This window comes from Erithacus rubecula (genome assembly GCF_903797595.1).
Source record: "Erithacus rubecula genome assembly, chromosome: 2".
NCBI classification, from domain to species: domain Eukaryota; kingdom Metazoa; phylum Chordata; class Aves; order Passeriformes; family Muscicapidae; genus Erithacus; species Erithacus rubecula.
Genome location: NC_136685.1, coordinates 9,177,244 through 9,201,356, shown reverse-complemented (window position 1 = coordinate 9,201,356; position 24,113 = coordinate 9,177,244). Strand labels below are relative to the sequence as shown.

General features: G+C 46.9%; 1 protein-coding gene and 1 long non-coding RNA gene across 4 annotated transcripts; one reads left to right on the top strand and one right to left on the bottom strand.

The window, feature by feature from the left end:
- Nucleotides 1-13,126: 13,126 nt before the first annotated feature.
- On the bottom strand, nt 13,127-20,358 carry LOC306798042. 3 transcript variants are annotated; one of them, XR_013773270.1, is made up of 4 exons: nt 19,966-20,358; nt 18,899-18,987; nt 14,822-17,526; nt 13,127-14,066 (listed from the first exon to the last, which is right to left on the bottom strand). It is a non-coding gene; the product is annotated as an uncharacterized lncRNA (long non-coding RNA). The 3 variants fall into 3 exon arrangements; XR_013773272.1 differs by lacking the exon at nt 19,966-20,358 and having other exon boundaries at nt 14,822-15,151; nt 16,009-17,526; nt 18,899-19,158; XR_013773271.1 differs by lacking the exon at nt 19,966-20,358 and having other exon boundaries at nt 18,899-19,158.
- A 224-nt stretch (nt 20,359-20,582) lies between these two features.
- RHOB (ras homolog family member B) lies at nt 20,583-22,951 on the top strand. The gene has a single exon (XM_079297830.1). It carries the CDS (start codon nt 20,882-20,884, stop codon nt 21,470-21,472), a length of 591 nt encoding a protein of 196 aa, XP_079153956.1. The 5' UTR covers nt 20,583-20,881; the 3' UTR covers nt 21,473-22,951.
- The last annotated feature ends 1,162 nt before the right edge of the window (nt 22,952-24,113 follow it).

Sequence of the window (24,113 nt, the reverse complement as noted above, 5' to 3'; positions counted from 1 at the left end):
TTCTGTTTGTGCATTCTGGGCCTGTTCTTCAGTTCACAATCTGCTTTTCCCACAGCATAACTGTGTCATTAACAAAATAGAGAAACAGTTCAGCCTTTTTTCATTGCTCAGTTTGTGATTGCCGAACATCATCAACAGGTCATGATTCCTTTGAAGAGATGACATCAGAATGCACACAGATTTCCAGGAGAAGGTACAGGCCCTGGCACAAGGAGCAGCACCAGTTCCTAAATTAGGAATCCAGAGCTGTCCCCAGGATCTCTAAGGGAATTGGATCTGCTGTCCCCCTCCCTTTGCTGTGGCTTTACTCCAGGGCTCTGAGTGCTGTTTTCCACTCATATCCCATATCCCTGTTTAAAATTGGGTTAATGAGACTTCAGCCTGTCTGAAGATTCACTGCTGTGAATCTTAGATCATTCATATTTGTAAATAAAAGGAAATAATCTCATCTCACTGAAGAGGAAGCAGGAGGATAAAATTATGCCAATAGTCCTCTTTCTTCCTAGGCCAAGCAATTCCTCATAGCTATACTTTTACAATCTGTATTTAGTATGCAGAGGCTGTAGAAGGTAAGGAGGGTTTCATTCTGGCTGAAGGGCCACTCTGGTAAGTTGTACCAGCTGAGCTGCCCTTTTGGTGTCCCTGGATGGCTCCCAGTCCACTGGGGCCATGTGGGCACTCTGCAGGCAGGAGCCATGCCTCATGCACAGCAATAAAATACAGTGTGTGGATGTATTTGAGCACACCCAGATGATGCTGCAAACTATCCCAAGCACCAGGGACCCTGGGATCCCCAAAACCTGCAGAGATCTGTGCCCCAGAAACCAGGCAGAAAGCTTGGTGCAGATCCTGCTGCAGGTTCCTACTGGGATTCTCATGTACCAGGCACAAGCACGACCATGGGTAAAGAAACTTATGGTGACTTTTCCTCCCCTTGGAGCTGCCTGGACTCCAGGCCACTGTGGAAGCAGAAACAGTCCTTAAAAATCCCCTGCAGTCTTCATCATCTTCCCAAAGGGTCCTCTCATCCCATGTCCCCTAGGATCCCCCTGCCCTGAGGGCTGTGCTGCCAACCTGCCCAGCAAACCCCAGCCTATTTCTCCACTTTCATTTAGTTTACTTTGTGCTAAAAGTAGCATTCCTCAGATTTACAATGCAAAATACCCCTCAGACAGCACCAAAATACTTTACTCAGGAGTCCTGAATATGGGCAAAGGACAGGGATTGGGGGATTTGGAATAGACATTGGTCCAGATGGGAATGATGGGGAAGGTGTGCACTGCTGTGGGCTGAAAGGTCATCTTAATGTTGGCTTCCTTAAAATCACAGAATCATTTAGGTAGGAAAAGACCTCTAAGATCATCGAGTCCAGCATGGCCAAGCCACCACTAAACATATCCCTAAGCACCACATCTACACTTCTAAAAACCCCCTCCGGGGATGGTGATTTCACCACATCCCTGGGCAACCTGTTTCAGTGCTTGATAACCTTTTCAGTGAATAAATATTTCCTAGTATCTGATCTAAACCTTCCTGGAGCAACTTGAGGCCATTTCCTTTCATCCTGTTGCTTGTTACTTGAAAGAAGAGATTCACACTTCATTACAACTCCTCTCAGGTAATTGCAGAGAGCTTAGGTCTCCCCTAAGCTCAGACAAGTTCCCATGTGCTGGGCCCAAGGCAGGTGAGAGGGTCCTGGGAGCTGAGGGGCAGGGAGGTGACATTTCAGGGGATGGTGGGGCTGGCAGGTGGCAGTGGCAGTGACAGTGACAGAGACAGTGGCAGTGACATTGGCAGTGTCAGTGACATTGGCAGCGGCAGTGACATTGACAGTGACAGTGACAGTGGCAGTGGCAGTGGCAGTGACAGTGGAATTGGCAGTGGAAGTGACAGTGACAGTGGCAGTCACATTGGCAGTGACAGTGGCAGTGGCAGTGGCAGTGTCAGTAGCAGTGTCAGTGGCAGTGACAGTGACATTGGCAGTGTCAGTAGCAGTGACAGTGGCAGTGTCAGTGACAGTGACAGTGGCAGTGACAGTGACAGTAGCAGTGTCAGTGTCAGTGTCAGTGGCAGTAGCAGTGGCAGTGGCAGTGACATTGGCAGTCACATTGGCAGTGACAGTGGCAGTGGCAGTGGCAGTGTCAGTAGCAGTGTCAGTGGCAGTGACAGTGACATTGGCAGTGTCAGTAGCAGTGGCAGTAGCAGTGGCAGTGGCAGTGACAGTGGCAGTGACATTGGCAGTGTCAGTGTCAGTGTCAGTGTCAGTAGCAGTGGCAATGACATTGGCAGTGGCAGTGACATTGGCAGTGACATTGGCAGTGGCAGTGGCAGTGACAGTGGCAGTGGCAGTGGCAGTGACATTGGCAGTGATGTTGGCAGTGGCAGTGGCAGTGACATTGGCAGTGGCAGTGGCAGTGACAGTTGCAGTGACAGTGGCAGTGACATTGGCAGTGCCAGTGCCAGTGCCAGTGCCAGTGTCAGTGTCAGTAGCAGTGGCAGTGACAGTGGTAGTGGCAGTGACATTGGCAGTGACAGTAGCAGTGACATTGGCAGTGGCAGTGGCAGTGTCAGTAGCAGTGGCAGTGACAGTGGTAGTGGCAGTGACAGTGGCAGTGACATTGGCAGTGGCAGTGGCAGTGGCAGTGACAGTGACAGTGACATTGGCAGTGACATTGGCAGTGGCAGTCAGGTGATGAAGAGCTCGGCAGCATCAGCCTCTCCCTGCTGTGGCTGGGCAGGACAAGAGCTGTGACAGGAACGGGGTCGGTGGTGCCCAGGCAGTTGTGTCACTGTGCTGCCATGGACAGCTGCCTGCAGCCCCTGCCCACCCAGAGCTGGCTGCCTCCACTGACAGCAGAAATGCTCCTTTGGGGGCACAGAGGGAGACCAAAGAGCTCTGGTCACAGTCAGACAGACTCCAGCTCTGAGTGAGGGAGAGGCAGTCCTGGAGCAGGACTGAAATGATAAAAGGGAACAATCCTGCTCTCTGCAGCAGTGCCCTCCTGGCTCCTGTGTCCATCTGTCCCTGTGCCTGTACCCCAGGCACCCACAGCACAGCATCCTCAGAGCCACCTGCTGAACAGCACTGGGACACTTCTCTTGGGCTGCAGCAGCTGCCCTGGGACAGCGGATCCTCCCAAGGCCATGGCTTTTTTACTTGAAGTAGTGATTAGAAAGGAAGGCAGCTTTCAGGCTGAAATCAGGATGAGGCCATGTGAAGTCAGGCAAATGCATGAAAACTGAATTATTCATCACTGTATTCAAAACATATCCACCATCCTGCCATTTTGGAAATCCAGATGAAATGCTTTTGTGCTGTTGGATACCCCCAGAGGTACTTTTGTAGTGCATTTTAATTGTCTTGTCTTGAGATCAAAGCTGGCTGGGAAGCAGGAGCTGCCTCCCAGAGCAGGCAGGACCTTGCCCTGCTGAGCTCAAGGCTTGCTGGAAACCCACAAAGTAAAACTCAAGGCTCAAGTTGTGTAACTGAGCACAAAGTGAATTTGGCTTTTTCATTATCCAAGGTGAGTGCAAACAGATAAACACAGGGGATAATGGGGAAGGGTTAATTACATTTTTTCTGTAGATGGAGTTTGGGTGGAAGAATGTTATAATTTATTTAAGATGTATTGGTTCTTAACACAAAGAAGTGGTAGCTGTGAGTTAGGACCTGCATTTTGCTGTACATATGCAGAAGCCCCCTCAAAAAATTAAACCATTTGCCAGAGACCATCTCAGCATAACTCTGCTATACAATGCCTGAACTGTGCAGAAGAAACAGATTCATATTTTCAGTAGATGCAATTTACACCCTGAAACCCAATTACAGTGGAGTTGAATGGGCTTTGCAAAATGTGACCCATGGAAATGCTCTGTGGGATAGTGCTCCCTTCAGGAGTGTTTTCTCAGAAGAGTGGCAAACAAACTCAGTTTTCCTTTTACAGCATTCCTCAGGACAGCAGGGGAGCACAATCCTCCTGGGACAGAAGAAAAACAGAGCTACCAGTCTACTAACTGTGCTTGTCCAGAAGGATGAATCTCCTTCCCCTGCATCCCCTGTAGGGAATACTTGGATGCATGTTCATGCAACGTCAGCAGCCACAGGGATGTTTTCTATGACTTTAAGCAGAAATGGAGATGCCTAACCCATATTATAAATCTTGCAAAGGAAAGAATACATGTAAATACCCACTCTAGCTTGTAAGAGGTTATAGAAAATAAAGTTCAGAAGGGCAAAAACTTTGGCTGATGGCTCTGACAAGGTCCCAGGCAGGTGTAGTCAGTCACACGGCATCAGCAATAGCTAAGTAATTTCTAAAAAGCACTTTGAATATTAGAAGGTTGCTTCAACAGTTGTCTCTTTGTTACTACTCAGAGAAGCAACTGCACCAGGGTTATTTTACTGTCTTTTCTCAAGCCAATATCCTGGAACCCATGCAGTCCTGAGATACTGGCCCTCCTTTCCAAGGGAGGATCCACACTGCCCAGAGCACTATCTTAGCATTTCCTGGGGGTGGCTTTGGCTTAGACTGGCTGGGGGATATAAGGGAGAAACAGACACAGCCACCAGTAAAACAAGAAAATCAACCTGATATAAAACCTGCATCATTAAGCACAAAACCTTGAAATCACCCCATCCCCACTGTCACAGAGTGCCATACTGGGGACAGACATGGCCAAACTGCCCCTCACTTCCTGCTGAGTTCTCCCAAAGCCCAGTGCAAGACATACAGGTCTGTCTGAACTCCTTCCCCTAAGGGAATTTCACCCCTGGTCACATCCCAGACTTTAGTCTATGAAAACACAGCCAGATCAGGCTCTTGTCTCTCACAGGCTGGCTGGGTCACAGGGAGTTTCAAACAGTCTGACACATCTCCAGAGATGATGGATAACAAATGGGATCCAGATGTGTCCTCCAGCACAGGGCCTTGCTTTTGGAAGGGATTTTCCCAGATCTTTCCCTAGATTTTGCTCTCAGGGTTTCTTTCATATAATGTACACTTCAGAAAGACAACACATCCTGGGATGCATCCAAAGCTGAGTGCACAACAGGCCAGGGAGGGGATTCTGCCCTGGTGACACCTCCCCCACACTCCTGCATCCAGCTCTGGGGTCTCCAGCACAGGAAAGCCATCAACCTGTTGGAGTGAGGCCATAAGAGGCCACAAAAATAATCAGAGGGCTCAAACACCTCTCCAGGATGAGAGAGTTGAGGTTGTTCAGCCTGGAGAAGAGAAGGCTCCAGGGAGACTTTATAGCAACCTCCAGTACCTAAAGGGTAGTGGAAGATGAGGACAAACTTTTTAGTAGAGGCTTGTTGCAATGGGACAAGGGGCAATGGTTTTAAACTGAAAGAAGATCAATTCAGCTATAAGGAGGAAAGTTTTACAATAAGGGGATGAGAAACACTGGCATGGGTAGCCCAGAGAGGTGGTGGGTGCCCTGTCCCTGGAAACATTCAAGGTCAAGCTGAACAACCTGATCTAGTTAAAGGTGTCCTGCTCATGGCAGGTGGGTTGCACCAGATGGCTTTTAAAGGTTCCTTCCAGTCCAAACTGCTCTGATTCTGATTCTGATTCTTCCTTGGGAGTCCACAGCACACCCTCTGCATTTTGTGAAGAGAACAGGGCAGAGTCCTGCTGTATTGACATGAAATGAAGCTTAAATCTCACAGAGAGCTGACAGTGGACCCAAGAATGGAACCTGGGCCCCTTAAAGCCTCCCTGCACCAGAAATGATGATGAAACATTTATTGATTGCAATAAAGGATTGCTGCACTGAGAGGGCTGAGGCAGGAGTCCATATGGCTCAGTGTTTCAAATCCTTTGCCTCGATATTTTTCCAGCTACAAAAATGTATTTTTTCTCACAGGCAGACATTTGGCAGCAGACTTAAGTGAACTCTAAGGGCTGTTATAACTTAGACCCATTTTTGGGAGCCTAGTGATGCATGAGAAAGAGCTCTTTCTTTACAAACTCCTAAGAGCACATATGACTACTGCATACTGTTTTTCTTTTTTCCATTGAGACTTACAGACAACTTCCAGCAGGATCACGGGTTAGGTTGTGGGCAGCCTAACATCAGTGCTGTGTCATCTTGTCTGTTTATTTGGTGAATTTTGATTTTCATATTTAATGCAGTAGAGAAATTCAACAGAGAATTCACTTGGGGGAAGGAAATATATCTGGGATTCAGAGGTTGAGGAATTTAAAACAAGCTCCCTTTCAATAACAGCAACCCATTAAGAGCCTCTTGATTATCTATTTGAATATTTCAATTTAAAATGCTAGTTTAAAAAGTAAATAAAATATGCTTCAGTTCTGCAAATTAAATTTATCTTCAGTTAAAGTCCATTGAGAGATACCCCCAGGGTGAATTTTCCCTACATCTCATTTCTGCCCTGGAGTGTTTTCATAGCAGTCTGAGTCATCCAAAGCTCCCAAGCTGAATTAATTTCTGAATCTCATAGTTGATATCCCACAGCCCAACCACGTCTGTGATTCAGAAAAATGCTGATTAATGTGGGCAGGAGGAAGTTGGGCACTGCTGTTTGCCCCCGCCCTTCCCCAGCCTGGCTCTCTGCAGGTCCCACATGGTGCTGGCACTGGGGGAATGCAGACACTGGGCAGACTGGATGGGAAGGCACAGCAGTGGCTGAGGGTCCTGCCCCATCCCTTCCCCAGCCAGCAGCAGGGCAGAAGCTGCATTTTGAGCACACCTCCAGCTGCATTTTGAGCACACCTCCAGCTGCATTCTGAGCACACCTCCAGCTGCATTCTGAGCACACTTCCAGTTGCATTTTGAGCACACCTCCAGCGGCATTTTGAGCACACCTCCAGCTGCATTTTGAGCACATCTCCAGCTGCATTCTGAGCACATCCCCAGCTGCATTTTGAGCACACCTCCAGCTGCATTTTGAGCACATCTCCAGCTGCATTTTGAGCGCATCCCCAGCTGCATTTTGAGCACACCTCCAGCTGCATTCTGAGCACACCTCCAGCTGCATTTTGAGCACATCCCCAGAGGCAGCAGCCAGGGCTTCTGCTGCAGCAATACCCTGTGAGCCTGGCCAGTGCTCCTTTGCTTCTGCTGCAGGTTGTCATCTGCTCCATCCTCTCCTGGAGTTTGGCTCCAGCCTCTCCAGCCTGTCCTGGCCCTGCACAGAAGGCTCTCCCACAGCTTGTAGCTCCTGCCTGCTGGAGCAGCACTGACCTGGGTTAGGAGGATGAGGAGGAAGAGACCCTTCCTCACAGGGCAGGGGGGACACTCAGAGCCTCATATGGTGACAAGAGACAGCCCAAGACCAGCAGCTCTGCCATAGGATTTCTCCATCCTCTGCATGTTATTGAGGAGCTGGGGAGCTGCATGCACCAGCAGTGATGCCTCAGGCATCTGGAATTTTCAGCACTTTTGACTCCTCTGTTTTTCCTGTGAACATTCAGCTGGTTTTGGGCACGAGGCAGCGACACTGCCCCCAGACATGGAACAGGAATCCTGAGGAGACATGACAGAGTCCTCCTGCACTGCCAGCCCCAGATCCTCCTGTACCTTCAGGTGTGCTTGTCTCAGGTGCAGTGGGAGGTGCAAGCCCAGCTGTGGCAGGGCTCTGCAGCCCCTGAGAGGGCCGGGGGCTGGCCCTCAGGCAGGGTGCTCTTCTGCTGCCTTTGGGAGATGGGCAGATGGTGCCATCAGGATGATTAACAGCACTGAAGCCAGTTTGCCAAGAGCCTATTGATTTTCCAGAAGGGTGACAAATCTTCTCCTTATGTACCAACACTTATACTGAAGTAATCTGCTTACAGCAGGAGGGAAGTCAGCTTTCAGCATTATTTAGGGAGGGCTGGGCTGCATCCAGACACACCAATATGATCTTTCCCTAAGTGCTGTTACACATTGGCTTAATAATTAATTAGAGATAAATAACATTTATGTTTTACTCTAATTTGTAGCTGAGATAGGGCAGCAGACTAAGTGCCAAGACCATATTCTGCATTGGGTGGATGGCTTTCCAATTAGTCAGAGTGAGTAAAGATTGTCCTGAGGCTCTTTCTTTCCCCAGGGTTCTTGGTGGATGACCACATAGGGAAGCCACTGTGGTAATGACAATGTATTAAAGTTTTTTTCTTGACAGCCTAAGAACCTGGGGAGATCTCTGGTTAACAGAGTTTATCAGATGTGGTGATTTGCCATGGTCTTAAAGCAACTGGATTGTGGCCAGGCATAAGGAAGGGATGTCACAAAACACTGTCACCATCAGGAGCACCTCTCTCCCCTGGGTTGGTACAACCCCTCATGTTTGGCACTGTATGAACACAAAGGCACTGCTGAGTTTGCAATCTCATCTCTTGATCTGGATGGCAATCATTACAGAAATGTGTCAAAAAAGACTGATAGGTGTTACCATGAGACTTTTCCATATCTGTCTAATTATAACGGGAATCCAGCTGTCTGGATTGTAGTGGAAAAAAATAACAAGTTTGATTTTGTGATGTTGGATCCTGCTCATTCCCAATCCCTCACCCTTTCCTCTGTGGTCCCTGTGTGAGGCTGAAGTGTTGGTTTAATGAGGGCCCATGGTGATGCTCTGACAACCATGGCAGAGGCTGACCAAATCCTGTGGCTCTTGATCTCCAGTTTTTGGGAAAGAATCCAGAAGCTCTTTCCAATGAGACTGGGATGAAGACAAGAAAAAGTCTGAGCTGCCTCCCTCATATTTTCAGAGCATCATCATCTGTTGGCAATTTACCACTGATGCAGCATTTACCAGGTTTACAGCAGGTCACTGAAAATGTACCAAGGCCTATTCATTGTTTTTAAAAGCAAACAGTGCTTAAGTGCTACATTATTTTAAATTTACCTTCCTGTAGAAAGCTAGTGGACAGGGAGTCTTCCAAAAGATGTATTTTTATTATCTCTCTCTTCTACCTTTGGCCACTGATAAATATTTATTTAGGCTTTAACCTGCCAAAGGCTTTAAGCACAGCTACATTTCACTTCACTCCAGGTAAGTGTTAGCAGGCAGCTGTCCATGATGGACAGAGCCTGTGGCACACCCAAAAATGTCTTCCAGTGGTGGCTGGGGAGTTTGACTGAAGCCTGGCCACAGGAACAGGGGTCAGAGGTGGTGGGGGGATCCCCAGAAACCCCCAGAAGGGCACATGAGCCCCTGTGCAGCCCCTCTCAGGGCTGTCCTGGGGAGTCTCAGCCTGGGCACACCTGAGCTCAAGGGAAAGGCTGCATGGGCTGAGAGGGGTAAGGGTACAGGACACAGTATGGGACACACAGGAGCAGCATCTTGGAAGTGCTTACTTAATAAGACTTACTTAATAGGACTTAGTATGGGATCTTTAGAGGAGGGGCAATGCAAGGGGAAAGGGAGGGATCTTGGTGGTTTGGAAAGGAATAAGGGTGGAAAAACACAGTGATAAGGGGATAAAAGGGGCCAGTGGCATGCCAAGGGTTGGCTGGTTTGTCTGGCTGGCCGTGCCCTGCACCTGGTCAGAAGGGCTTGTCTTCTCACTGAACTCCACTTCAGGGGCTTTTTATGGGTGAGAGACTGCTCTGTGTGCACATGTGTGTTGGGGGTCTAGGTGAATCACTGGTGAATGTCAAGATGGAGTAACAGCTGAGTAGGATAAAAGGCTTGAGAAGACAAATATCAAAGCAACCATAAGCTTGGTCTGGATGCTGGAGCCATCAGAGATCTGTGTATTGGCTACTGGAGGGACCAGGCAGTTCTGGCCAGCTGCTGGGGGTGTTATGAAGCCTGGAAGTCAACTGAGAGACCTGACTATGTATGTCTGTGCAGGAGCCAGCTGGAAATGAGAGGATTCAGGGACCAGCTACAGTGTAGACTTGAGTGTCTCAGGGTAGTGGCTGGAGGGATCCACATTGTATAGATGTAAATATAAATATAAATATAAATATAAATATAAATATAAATATAAATATAAATATAAATATAAATATAAATATAAATATTCTATTAATGGGCTTTGATCATGATCTGCCAGAGAGCAGAACAGGATGAGGCTCTTGGAGCTGGTTGTGTCTGTGTGTGTGTGTTGAGTGTTTCTGTGGAACTGATCACACGTGTAGCCAGATGTGTGTTGAGTGTGTTTGTGCTCATGTGCCTGTGGGAACACACACTGAGCCCCACTGCCAGCTGGCCCTGGGGCTGGGGATCTGCAGCAGCCTTGCCTCCACTGGGCCACTGCATTTGTCAGCCTGTGACAGTGACCTGCTCACTTGTGCCTGCAGTCGGGCAGGAGCCAAGGATAGTCTCTGCCAAAACTGTCCTACTGCCTGAGCAAAAGGGTTGGAAGAGAGAAAATGCTCCTTTTAATGTCTTCAAGCTTACAAACTCCCTCTCAGCCAAGGCTGGATGATGACAGGCTGCTAAATCCCCCATTCCCAGCACCCAGGCATATCCACCTTGCAACACTGCTTGGCTCAGCCACACCTGAGCTGGGAAAGTTGCTCTCAATGGCATCAAATTGCTCAGAAACCACTCATGGGTGTGATTCATGAATGTTTGTCTACCAATCCGTCCTCTCAACAGGCACAGCCTGAGGGATGTGCTGAGACAAGTCCCCTCCAAAAGCTGGGTCACCCTGACACAGGAGGTAGCTGGTATAAAGCATGTCTTGGGCAACTGAGCAGATTGAAATGTGAGCACACCAACAGTGCAGAGCAGCTTCAGTGATGGACAAGTCCACTAGCAGAGATGAAGCTTTCAAGGCCTTAGGGACACACAGAACTTAGTTTTGGCAAAAATTTGCAGTCCTTCTCACTTTTTATATGCTACTCTGAGTTGCTGTGGAGGAATTCCATGATCCAGCCCTGTGTCTCCATCAAAATGTAATAACAAATTACAGGCTCTTGTATATTTGACATTCTCTGAGTGATTGCCGATTGCAGTACAAGATGATGAATTATTTAAAACACATGCAGTACATTTCACAAAATGAATTTGATTAAATGGCAAGACATTATGGAGAAAACAGACAAAAGCCTAAGAGAATCTATTTTCACAAAATAGAACATGCTTCCTGTCTGAAGATAATTTCGAGTAAACAGATGAATTAGTGGGTAGACTGATAGATTGTCCACTAGGAAGACCTATTTACATAAGAAACTAATACAAAATGGAGAATAGCCTTGCTAAGCAAGACATATTGCCCTCTCTCCACTGCATCTGCAAAACAGGCAATGAAAAGGAAAGAGCACATGGGGCTTTTTTAGTTCCAAACTGCTCCTTCCAAAACCCTGTAGTGGGTGCTGTGTGGGGAGATATTTTGCTAAAACACTGCTGATATATCACTTTGTAGATGTCTCTGAAGACTACAGGTTCTTCCTACATCTCTGTACAAAACACATTCTAAATTGTTATGCCTTTTGTGGCTTATCATGGTCTGTAGAGCTCTATGGGGGGGAAGTCAGGTCTTTTATGTAATGGGATCTGGCAAAGGTGTTTGAAGACATGAGTGTCCAAGAGCTTGTCTGTTTTTCTCCCAACAAAGTCAGCTTGTCTACAAATCTTGCCTTGATGGCATTCTTAAGCATGCAGGCTACTACAACACTATTTCATGGAATTCATTGCATCTTTGCAATGAAAATGGAAAATTGCTCTCACTGCTTTCTTACTGTTATGTACTGACTTCACTTATTTATTTATTTATTCTTATTTCTACTGAATACATAAATATCATTTATTTGCATATTGTCTTTGCTGAAATCCCAAATTGTACTGTATAATATCATATTCACCTAATATAGTATGAATTCCCCTGCTGTTTCAATTGGATAACTAGGGTGATGGGGAGCAAATAGTGTATTTCATCTTAGAAATGGCCCTATTGAATGATATATGAACTTCATTTAATTTCCATCTTCTGTTCCATAGTACTTCTTTCCTTTGTTTTTTTATATTTCCTAATAAATACTCATGTTTAATATTTAAATACATAAAAGTAGAAAATAAAAAGGTTAATGAAACAGTTTCCTTTCCCTCCCTTCTCCTTTCCCTTCTAACTCTGGCAGCATGAGTTACATTAGACATGAGCACTTTGGCTCAAGCTTAGCCTGGGTATTGACTCTGGCAGTTTGCTTCTCTATGGATTCTTGAATCTATGGATTCATCACTATTAATTTTTGTTCCAAGCTTAAGATACAGGCATGTATCACTTTCCAAGTATTGGTCTCCTACAGACTTTCTAGCTCTTCAGTGGCTAATATCTGAGCTCTTCACATGGATGAGAACAATACCCATCCTAGCAGGCTGTGGGTAAGAGCCCAGCATCACCTGGCAGGTGTTCCTCACTGGAGTCTGCAGAGGATCCTGGAGACACATTCCTGAGTGGGAAAGGTGAACCAGCAGCCTCGAGCTCTGTGCTGCCATGGGGTATTGCTTCTTCCCAGGTGCTTGGCAGTGCAGACATGCACAGCCTCTGCTGCACAGGCACACAGACACAGCCTGAGGTGGAATGGAGAACCAACCCCAGACACAGATGCCTTAGGATAATACAGACTGCTGGGATATATCCTCTTCTTTCTGGATCACAGAACAATGCTAAAATACAGAGCAGGAAACTATCCAGCCTGTATCTCCCTTGGGAAATAGATGCACTAAAATATGGACTCCAGCCAAATCAATTTCTTAGCCACATAGTAAACATCTTTTGAAAAAGTGTTCTGAGACAGATACAGAGGGGCATCGTTGATTGTTTGATGGAAGTGGCAAAAAAAGTTAATTTATACAGGTTAAGATAAGATGATGAAAAACCTCCCCTGAGTTTCTCTTTTCCAGTTGCAGAGGAGTATACAGTGGAAACAGATTTCCAGCTTTCTATTTTTCATAAAAAAACAATAAAAGGGTTAATGTTAAGAAACAGAAACTAAGGTCAGTGCAACAACAGTTTAATTCAGAGATATGTACAGTGAATACTGGGAGTGAAACCAGTTACCCTTATCTTGAACAAAACACCCTTCTGGAGGAAAGCACGTGTTTATTTAGGCTGAAAACAGACATAGCCAATATGCTGCTCAGTGTCCTGGTCAGGACACTGTCCAGCATCAGATAGTGTGAGCTCTGATTCACCCAGGTGGTCTGAACTTTCCAAGAATCTTTGCAAAACTGCCTCTCTCCAGCTGAGTGCTCCACATCAGAGGCACCTGAGACACCTGTGCTCTTTAACTTATCTGCAGACTAATCCTCCCCACCCACACATGCACATACAGGATGGAAATAACAATTTAAACCTATCTACATAAATACAGCTCTTTGAAAGGCTCTATTGATGCTACTACCTGAATCAGGAGAGCACTTATGCACAGCACGCACAACCGAGTTGCATGGGAGGAAGAGTTTTAAAGTTTGGGTACAATATCAGGTTGCATTGAGGGGATTATTATAGACAGAGGGGAGAGGAAATTGAGGTTAAAAATGACCCAGGAGACAAAAGGGAAAGAGCATGGAAAACAAGAAAAAAAAAGCGCCAAGAAGTAGATGATTCACAGTTTAGGCAGTAGTTTAAGTTTCTCAGTTTGAAGATGGAAATAACATCTACTTATCACCAAGCTGGTAATTCATGTTGAAAAGCACTCAGAAATTCTTGGAAGAAAGGTACTTTTGGAAATGTCATCCTTGAAGCATTTGTTGTTATGGCACAGTGTGATCATGGACTTCAAACTGCTTCCAAAAAGTGATGTAGAAGGAAAGCAGCAATCCATCCAATAGGGAATACTTGGCCAGCCCCAACATTTCTACCCATGATATCATCAATAGACAAATAATGGTGAGAAGAGTGGGTAAGAAAAAATCCTAAGTGTGTAGTCTCAGTTCATAACTCAGTTCTTTGGGCTGCCAGGACTCAATGCTTCTCAGAAGGGAGCAATGGGGTGTTGCACCCAAAATCTTTCCATTTTGGTCCATCTCTGTGCCTCTCTGAGATGTTCTGCTTAGCTTGACAGTGTGTCTCAGTCTCTTTCCAGATTGTTAATGACTTGCAAAGTTGATAGCATGGTTGCTGGCATTCCCTCTTCTTCATGTCCTCTGTCTGCAAGTGCTATAGAAAGACAGAAAAATGTAATGTACATTCAGATTATAAGAACAAAGAGCAGTAGAAATTGAAGTCTAGCCTTTTTCCTAGTTTTAATGTAGGAATCAAATCATAAACTGGACTATCTTACCCCAGATGCAGGCTGGTTTACCCCAGTTTATTCACCTGTGCCTGAAGAAGAGGTGGAAATAGCACTGCCTCCATTGTACTCTATGCTATACATTGCATTCCTGATGGATTTATGGAACCAGGCCTGGGCCAGCTCTTCACATGAATCCTAGAGAAAGTCAGACCTGCTCTGCCAGTCAGAAACCTGCTGCTATTAGCACAGCAGACTATTGGATACTTGCATGGTGACACCCTTCCCTAAGGATACCCTTCAAGGAAGTGTATGGAAGGAAATTTAGTGAGCACAGCTGTTTGCCACTGAGACTTGCTACCAGGAACCTGGATTAGATTCACTAAGACACACGTTCTTGTGCTTGTCCCACTAGTGCTGGTTTATGTTTCTGTCCCAGTCTCTATGTAACTCCCTTGACCAAAAAACCTCCATGGAAAATGGTAGCTTAGTCATTCCATTTCTCAAAACTGGTTCTACATCTCAAACCTAGAATTGTTCTCTTCAGCCTGTATTGGAGGTAGAGAAAGAAATAAATCCAGATTTCAAGTGTGAGGCTTTGCAGATAAGGGATGTTTTTCTCCTGTAACATATAAGCAGCCTTTATGGCACAAACATAATAGCAACAAAGATACCTGCTTACCTTTCCACATGATGAAATTCAACCACAAAATAATGTTCACTTCTCATAAAATTTGGCAGTGCCTGCAGTGTTTTTTTCTTCTCCTTTCCACTTGGTTAATGATGTCCAGGCCTCTATCATCACCATCTTTTGTCTTGGCAGAACAGCCCAGGTAAGCTGGCAGCCTAAGCTTTTCCTTCTGTAGTGTTAATTGTCCCATTGCCTGCAGTAGTTTCTTCTTAATACCTTAGTTCTATCTTAGTTCTAGCCCCTGGAATAATAGGTACTATGAGGCAGAACACTTTGACTTCTGGAACCTAAAAGTCAAGGATGTTTTGCTGTAAGCCAGTCCTGTTAAAATAAATAAAACATTAAAATGACATCTGTAGATGTCTACATCCTTGCTGAGTGGAGATCTCAGTAACTTCATTCCTCCCTGACACATCCAAGAGAATGAGTTTCATCTTTCCCCATCTATCTCTGTGTCAATAGCGTCAGCACTGGCTCAGGACTTGGGAAGGTGTTCAGAGCAAAGATGAAGCATATTTTACCACAGAAGTGATGTTCAGCTACAGCTAACTTTCTCCTAGAAGCAGCCATTCCTTGAAAATAAAGATGAAGTACAAAATTACATATTCCCAGGATGTGGGGTTTTTTAAAGCTTTTGTGAAGGGTAGAATGAGGAAAGTCCATTATTTTGGAATTTTCCTTATCTCCTTTTTTGTCTCCATACTCCTGTCTTACCTTTCTTCCCTATTTTCCCCCTTTTTAATTTCAATATCAGAATCCTCTGAAATTGTGACTACTTTTTTCTTGCCTAATATTATAAATAAAAAAATTAAGGTATAAACCAAATCTGGATGCAACCAAGGCTCCTGCAGTACTCTATATTTCTGTTTTCTCATCTCAGATATTGTTTATGGTCAGTGTTCAGTCCATAACAGATTTAAGTTTTTTAGATTGAATGACTTAATTTTGTGAGTGAAATAGAATGTAAAACACTCTATTGAACAACTTTCCAAATCAGTTTTATTGACATTTTTCCTGCCATGATCTGTTAATGGGATTCTACAATGGCAATAACTCTTCTGTGTGCACTCACACTGCTTTTGCTAATAGATCACTTCCCATGTGGGAATTAAGAAAGTGTTCTGAATCTTCATAGAGTGATGGTTAATTTATATGAAATAGAAGTTTGTTAGACTTACAGGATAGTAATTTCTACCATCAACCACCATTCCACCATCAATTCTCTTAGATCAGTTTTTTTAATATTGTTGCTGCCTCAGCTTGCTCAGGTCACAGTTTTCCCTGCAGAGAGAACTGACCACCACACTTCAAATACCACCATGAAGACCACAGTAATTAAAGGAATAGGTTAATGTATGTTAATATAGCAAATCAATCTACATGGAGAACCATATGACATCATTGTTTTTTAAAGCAATCTACTGGCAATAAAGTGGAAATTACACAAATCATTAACAGATCATAACATGTTTACTTCAGAAGTTTCCTCGTTCCTGTTGCGAAAGATTCATCCTGTGCGAGCGCTTCAGAGCTGGGTGTGCCAAACTCACTGGTGCAATGTGGGCTGACAGTGCTGGAGTCTGAAACTGGAGCAGACCTGCCAGAGACCCTCCAAACACTGCTTTTCATATCTGCTGAGGCAGCACAAATAAATGAATAGCAGAATCAAAGAATGGATAAGTGAGGAGGGGTTATCTACTCCACCCTGCCCTGCTCAGAGCAGGATCAACTACAGCAGGTTGCTCAGGACTGTGTCCAGTTGGGTTTTGAATGCACAAGGATGGAGACTCCACAGTCTCTGTGGGCAGCCTTTTCCAGTGCCTGACCACACTCAAAGTGCTGGAATGAATCCACTGGAGAGTCAAAAGATAAAGAACTTCCCACTGTTAAGGATATTATCTTGACCTCCAGACAGAGAGACTGAATTCCCTGTTATCTTGTTGGCATTGGACCAGCAACTTTTATTCTGTCTCAGTTTTCCTGGTAGACAAAGACTGCAAGGTGTCTGCAGTCAGTAAAAACTGAGAACAGAGGGTGATAAGTTTGGTCTCTCTTCAGAGAGAACTGTCTCCAAAGGCATTATTGGTGATGTAGATATGTAACATGATTAGTATCTATAATAATTGTGTGGTCAGCTCATTTATTTCATACAGCTACAGAAGGGTTCTTCAACTGAGATGAGAGGTTGTAGGTCTAAAAGTTCTAACCTAAAGATGAGGAACTTGATTTTATTTAATTTGAACTCAGCTAGAGACATAAGGCCACTTTAATTTTCTGTAGTGGTATAATTTTACTCTGCCAACCCATATTTTCTGAGTCCTATTAAAGTATGAATTTTATAGTCTTGCTATAAGAACTGGAAAAAATTAAAACCAACAGCTTCTGACTGACCTCTCTTATTCCCTAGAAGAGCAATGCCAGTGGATCCTATACAGCTCTTTAGTCATGAAAGCATTTCTTTCTTGGGATGGTGTTCTTTCATGTGCACCCTACTTAGCATAAACCTCTGTAAGAAAATATACAGGTCATTTCACCTTCTCCTGCTGTGCCTTGGCAGTCCAGTTTCTAGGAGGTGAGTCTGGCTTGTCTGCTGAGGGCACTGATCCCAAGGGGCTCTGAGAGTTAAACTCTGCTTTTTTTCCAGGTATGCTGGCAAGCAATGGACCTGTGGTGACACACAGCAAGTGGTCTGGTTCCTAAATGTGCCAGAAATTCTCATCTCAGAGAGACAGATACTCACCATTTCAGCCTGCTCTCTCACATCTACTCAGAGCTTTTCCACACTGGCCTGTGAACTGCTCGTACTTCACTGCCTCTTGCCTTCCCCACTTTGCTGAGGAGCTCTGCCTGCACGAGGACTGCAGGATGCTGGTGTTACAAGCCAGGATCCAGCACTCTGTGTGCCATCAGGGGACACTTGGCTGCCTCAGCATGGTATGCCACAGCAGGCAATGTACTTACTTGCCTACTTATTGACAAAAAGGAGAAAGATTGCCTTCCCCACTGAGCTTTCATGCTTTTGGTACAGATTTACGCTTGAACACAAATTACCTGATTACAGACATGCCCTTTAGAAAATCTGCTTAGCAAGAAGAGCAGGGGGGGAATATAATCTGGAAACAGTCTCCAGTAATTGACAGGAATTGTCTTCAAAAAATATGCCACTTGGATTAAGTTAAAAAAACCCCAACAAAATCTGAGCTTTAATATCAAAACCATCAGCACAAGCAATAAAAGCAAATAAGTGGTGTCTCTCTTAATTTAGGCTTTCTTCCTCAATCATACAGATGTACGTGGTGCAGCAGAACTAATGCTGTGCTTAGAGAGTGCACATTTTGGGATAACTAGAAATGAAGATTCAGCTTGCCTAAAGAACTATAGTTCAGCACATCATGCAGATTCATGCAGAAAATATAAAAGCTACATCTCAAGTTAAAATTCAGCCCTAAAATACATGAGCTGGATACACTTGCTAAGTTCAAATGTGTAATAACCACATTACTTACATGTTCCCCATAGAGGCTGCTGCTGGAGTGTACCCCAGAACAGTGAAATGAGTGTGATCTCAGTCTGAGTTGGTCACAGGACTGAGTCTCATGATACAAAGCTTCTGGAAAAAAAAAAAACCAACAAACTTATAAAGCATTTGAAACTCTTGGTCAAGGAGTTACATTGCCTTTGCTGAAGTCTGTCTTGCAAGATGAGAGATGAGACATCAGGTGCTTTGCCTTCAGTGCAACTGTGTGGAAGACTAGAGATGTGAGACTTCACTTGAAAATGAAGCAGTTATGGCTCAGACCATAACTGGGTGCTGCAAATATATGTGCACTGCTCAGTTGCAAGAAAAATTCATGCTATGGATTTAACTTGGATCAGCTAGACATTTGTGGGGTTTTTTTTCTCAGTTTGGGAGCTGGAACCAGCAGACAGTTTGGATGAGGCCACCCTGCTGTGAAGCCTTTAAAGAGTTAAGCAGTATGTATGTGGGACAGGAGGCACACGGGTAATTGCCAGCAGCACTGTGGGTAACAACAGAGCTGTGTTGAAATGAATAAGCTGCCTATTTACCTGCCTTCCGTGGCACAGCACTGATGAGTCCATCAACGTAACTGCTCATTCGCATTGTTCCTTCAGCTTTTTAATGAAACCTTTTGCTCCTGAAAAGAGAAAAACAAACACCCAGGCACGATTCAAAAGTCAAATACAAGCGGAACCAGAAGTATATTTAAGCAGCACCTCTCACGCAGGATGAAGCACTCGCAGCTTCTCCTGCTGCCGCCGCAGAGGTGGGTTCTTGCAGCTGTGGGTTTTTGCAGCTGTGGATTTTCCAGCTGTGGATTTTCCAGCTGTGTTTTTCCCAGCTGTGGAGCGGGCGCAGGGCGGTGCAGGGCGCAGCGCTGCCGCCAGAGGGCGCTGGGGCCCCGCCGTGAGCACAGGCGGCAGGTCCTGGGATGGATTTACACCGCACAGCCGAAATAAAATATACATTAAACTCACTGCCTGCCTCTCCGAACGGACTGAACCCGCTTGGGACTGCGGAGGAAACAGCTGCAAGCTGCCGGTGCTCCATCGCCAGGAGGACATGGCAGCAGGGGGATGATTTCCACACCGTTTTGTGAAGAATTTAAGCCTGTGAGCAGTGACAACAAATTTAAAGGGGTGATGTAAGCCAGAAATTTGGCCCGCTCGAAGGCCACAGGTACTGAACAACATCCATGCCTATGTCTACACTATATTTTTGGATTTTTTTTTTAATTAATTATGTTCACATACAATATGCTGTAAGATCAAGGTACAGATTTGTCTGTCAGCATCCAGGGACATGCTCTTTTGACTGGGAGAAACAGATGTTACAAAAATCTCACAGAAAATGAATTTTATTGCAATGTCTAGGATTAAGAGAACCTTTTGCCGTATGGACACATGTATCCCTCTGTAACAGTCTGTTGCAAGTAACTTGTCATGTAATTTGTTCTTCTCAGTGGTGCGTTCCCTCTCCAAGCGGGTATTTTAAAATACAATTTTTAATAACACTACAGCGCTTTGCGCCCCTTTATTTTCCACGTTCATTTTTTCATTGCTGTCGTTTCCGACATCCCTGTAAATCGAGACCCAAAGCCCAGTTCAGTTCAAACCTGCTGATTCTCCCGGTTTACAATTCCTCCGCTCCCTTTTGGCCAAGAGCTGGCGTGAGTCGAACATGATGTATTTTTTAAGGAACGGAGTCGAGCGCTTTTCCAGCAGCACCCAGCGGACGCTTTTATTTTATTAAACCGCCTGCAATAGACTCTGTTCACTTTGCCCAGGCTTTAAAGCAGCACCTGGGACGCAGCGGCGCTGCCCGCTCCTCTCGGCTGCCCGCCCAGACTCTTCACTCCGGCCATCCCGAGCGGCGACACTGCGGCGGGGACCGGCCCGGCCCTGGGGCCAAGCCGGGATCCCCCGGGCCGGGAGGGCTTAGGCCGGGCTCGGGCCGGGCTCACGGAGCTCCCCGGGCCGGGAGGGCTCAGGCCGGGCTCACGGAGCTCCTCAGCGCCGCTCCACCCGCCGGGACCCGGGCCCGCTGCCCCGGCCCGGCCCGGCCCGGCCACTGCCCCGCCCGCCTCGGCCCCGCCTCCCGCCCGCGGCCGCTCGCCAATCGCGGCGCTCTCCGCCAGGGATGACCTCACTCCTTGCCTTCCCATTGGCCAGCTATATTAAGAAAGTCGCGAGCGCCTTTAAATAGCGACGATGGGCCGCAGCTTGCGGCAGTGGCTGCGCGGAGCCGGTGCTGTTCTGGTGTTTGCGGTGAGGGCGAGAACCGGCGGCGCCGCTTCCACCGCAGGGCTCCGGGGTCTCGGCGCTGCCCTGCGGCCGTAGCGCTCCCCCGAGGCAGGGTACGGAGGCGCGGTGCCGGTGCGCGAAGCGAGCAGGGCGCGCCCGCCTGCCTGCGCGGGCCGGCTCGCCACGGTGCCCTGTGAGAAGCGAGAGGGAGCGGGAGGCGGCGGCCGCGGGGAGGAGGGCGCTGCCATCGTCCTGCTGCACGGCAAGGCCAGCTTGGCGAGCCTGGCCATGGCCGCCATCCGCAAGAAGCTGGTGGTGGTGGGGGACGGTGCCTGTGGCAAGACTTGCCTCCTCATCGTCTTCAGCAAGGACGAGTTCCCCGAGGTCTACGTGCCCACCGTCTTCGAGAACTACGTGGCGGACATCGAGGTGGACGGCAAGCAGGTGGAGCTGGCCCTGTGGGACACGGCCGGCCAGGAGGACTATGACCGCCTGCGTCCCCTTTCGTACCCGGACACCGATGTCATCCTCATGTGCTTCTCTGTGGACAGCCCGGACTCGCTGGAGAACATCCCGGAGAAGTGGGTGCCCGAGGTCAAGCACTTCTGCCCCAACGTGCCCATCATCCTGGTGGCCAACAAGAAGGACCTGCGGAACGACGAGCACGTGCGGAACGAGCTGGCGCGCATGAAGCAGGAGCCGGTGCGCACCGAGGACGGCCGGGCCATGGCCATCCGCATCCAGGCCTACGACTACCTGGAGTGCTCGGCCAAGACCAAGGAGGGCGTGCGGGAGGTCTTCGAGACCGCCACCCGGGCAGCGCTGCAGAAGCGCTACGGCACCCAGAACGGCTGCATCAACTGCTGCAAAGTGCTATAGGGCGTGTCTGGAGCGCGGCGCTGGGCGCAGCGCCCGGGTCACCTGTGGCAGGTGGAGAGGAGCTGGGTTCTACACGCACACGGCATCCGCCTTCCCCTCCGCTGGGGACCGGCCGCGGATGGGGTGGGGGCTGAGGGAGGGAGCGCTCCTGGAGCCTTGGCCCGAAAGGGTTGTGCTTGCTCAGCCGTGGGGACAGAGGGAGGGGGGATTGCATGCCCTGAGTCTTGGGAATAAAGTGGGGAGAAGCCTTCTCCCACCACCGGCCCCTGCGAGTTAGTCGCGGACTGAACAACAAAAAGCTGCTGAGACTGGACTGAGCAAACGTTGCACCCGGTTCTGCCCCTTTGCCGACACCTGCCGCTCCCGGGCCGCCTCCTCTCTTTTGCAAGAGGAGGGCGGTGGAGCTGGGATGCTCGAAGGGGCTTCTGCCTCCTGCCTGCATGTGCCTCCACCCAGGCGAGCTGGGGAAAGGGGCTGCCTCTCCCGGGCTGCCTGCAGCATCCTCGCTTCTCCCTCACACGTTTCAGCCTGAGCCTGACCTGCTGTGGAAATTAGTGCCCTGAAGACCGAGACTGGGAGGGAAGGGGAGGGTCATCCCAAGCGAAGCCTGTATATATGTTACATTTTCTGTCTTGTGCAAACTGGGGTAGTGCAGGGGTGCTTGTTTGCAGTGAGGTGGGGAGGGGGTGCCCAGGTGGGACTTGTGTTGTGCAAAGGAACTTGCCCTGAGTGACTGATGCCTGCTGATAACGGGAGCTTTGAGCTGACTCCAGCTGCAGAAGCCACCAGGCCAGAAAGTAAAGCTGAACTGTCCTGCTTGCTGGATATCCACCTCCTGATAGATGAGGCAGGATGAGCAAGGGGATGATATTGCCATATTATGATCTTGGTGCCTGCTCCTTACTTTCGATGTTGTCTCCTGCAAGTGTGTTGAATTGGCTTTATTTAAAAGTTTATTTTCAAAAGAAGTTACTTTGCACAACTTGGTGGACTTATTTTTTTTTTAAATGTTTAAATTAAACACTGAATGCACTCATCATCTGCATACAACACTGTAGCATTGGAAACATTCTTACTCAGTAACCTCATCTGGGTCTTGTTTAAAACTGATTTCAACACAAGACAAAATAAAACCACTGTATATTTTTGCCTTGGAAAAAAAAGTGGGTGAAAGCACTGTTACTTATGCAGTGAGTACATCAGACTTTAGTACTAAAGGGCAGTTTAAAGAATCAAGGTTTATTTAAAACTTATTTTCACAAGGTGGCCAACCTGGGTGAAAATAATTTTCTGTTTCTCTGGTTCAGAGAACAAATGTATCCATTTATGTTTGTTTACTTTCCTCCCTCTTCCCTCAATAGTGGTACTGAGACTGTTTTTAATAAACTGACATGGCAAAAACTGAGATGTATATGATGTTTACATAAAACTATAGTGTATGCAGTTTTTTATGTAAAGTATTAAAAGATTCTATGCTGACATTTGTGAGAGCAGTGTTGTGATTCATGGAGGCTCCTCAGCTTGCAGCACTACACCTGGGTGGTGTTGAACTAGACCAGAGTTTGCCCCTTGCCTGCACATGCTTTTATTTGGCTTTTTATTTCCACTGGGTGAAATACCTGTCTGGCAGCTTTTAGAGGATGGTGGTTTTATTTCCCTTTGGGGGAGCTGCTTCCTTAGTTTTTCTGTGTGTGGAAGCATACTCAAAAATTAAGGTGGTGACTAATCCACCCTTGTTGCTGTTGAGCATGGGAACACTCTGTGGTTTGTGCTTGGGCTCCCAGTGAGGTGGTGTAGCAGCAAAACAGGCACAAAACTGAAAAGCAGCACAGTCTCTAAGGGTTATTTTTCAAGGAAGTATTTCGCTAAAAGCAGTTTTTATTAGTGATCTCTGCTTTGCTTGAAGTGCATGGCCTCACTTGCTGCAGCAGGGCGCTGCTCTCTGTTGAAGCAGGAGTCTCCAAAGCTGCCTGGGTGGATTTCCCAATTCTGGCCTCGTTAATTCCCTAAGAAGTCTGGGTCTGTCTGTGTCAGGGAGCCCAGCAGGGCACTGAGCCTGTCCCTTCCCCCGGGTGCCTGGGCAGGTGCACAAGGCCCTGTGCTGCTGCCTGAGGAGGCAGCTCCTGGCTGGAAGAGGTGCCCTTGTGCAAAATGTGAGTGATGATGAACAGTAAGTCCTGTGCCCAAAGTACTCGTGTCTCCTGTTTTTTTTTCTCTGGAAAAACTTCTCAGATCCCTTCACAGGCAATCTCAGGACAGGTTTCTATTTTTGTAAATCTCCACTCCTTTTCTAGAGATGTGAGAAGAGAGTCAAGCCTTTCTGATTTTGACCTATGAATATCTGCTAGGGTACAGATAGTTCAGAAATGTTAACAAATGTTAACAAATACCAAGGCAAGCAAAACACATGTAGTGGCTTTTGCTCATTTCCTCACTGTGGGCTGAAAGTGATGAGGCTTTTCAGGCAGACTGACATAGAAATAACAGGTTCCTTGTTCAACACCTGGAAAGCCAATCAGCCATAATGTGAAAATACTGGAGTACAAGCTCAGTCCATGATGTGAGTTTATTACACTGTTTCCTATGATCCTTAACAAAAGACAGGCATTTTCACACAGCAAATTTAATCTGGATTTCTTGA

Excerpts from the sequence above, each read along its gene's own strand:
- RHOB (XM_079297830.1), top strand. The coding sequence starts at position 20,882 with ATGGCCGCCATCCGCAAGAAGCTGGTGGTGGTGGGGGACGGTGCCTGT.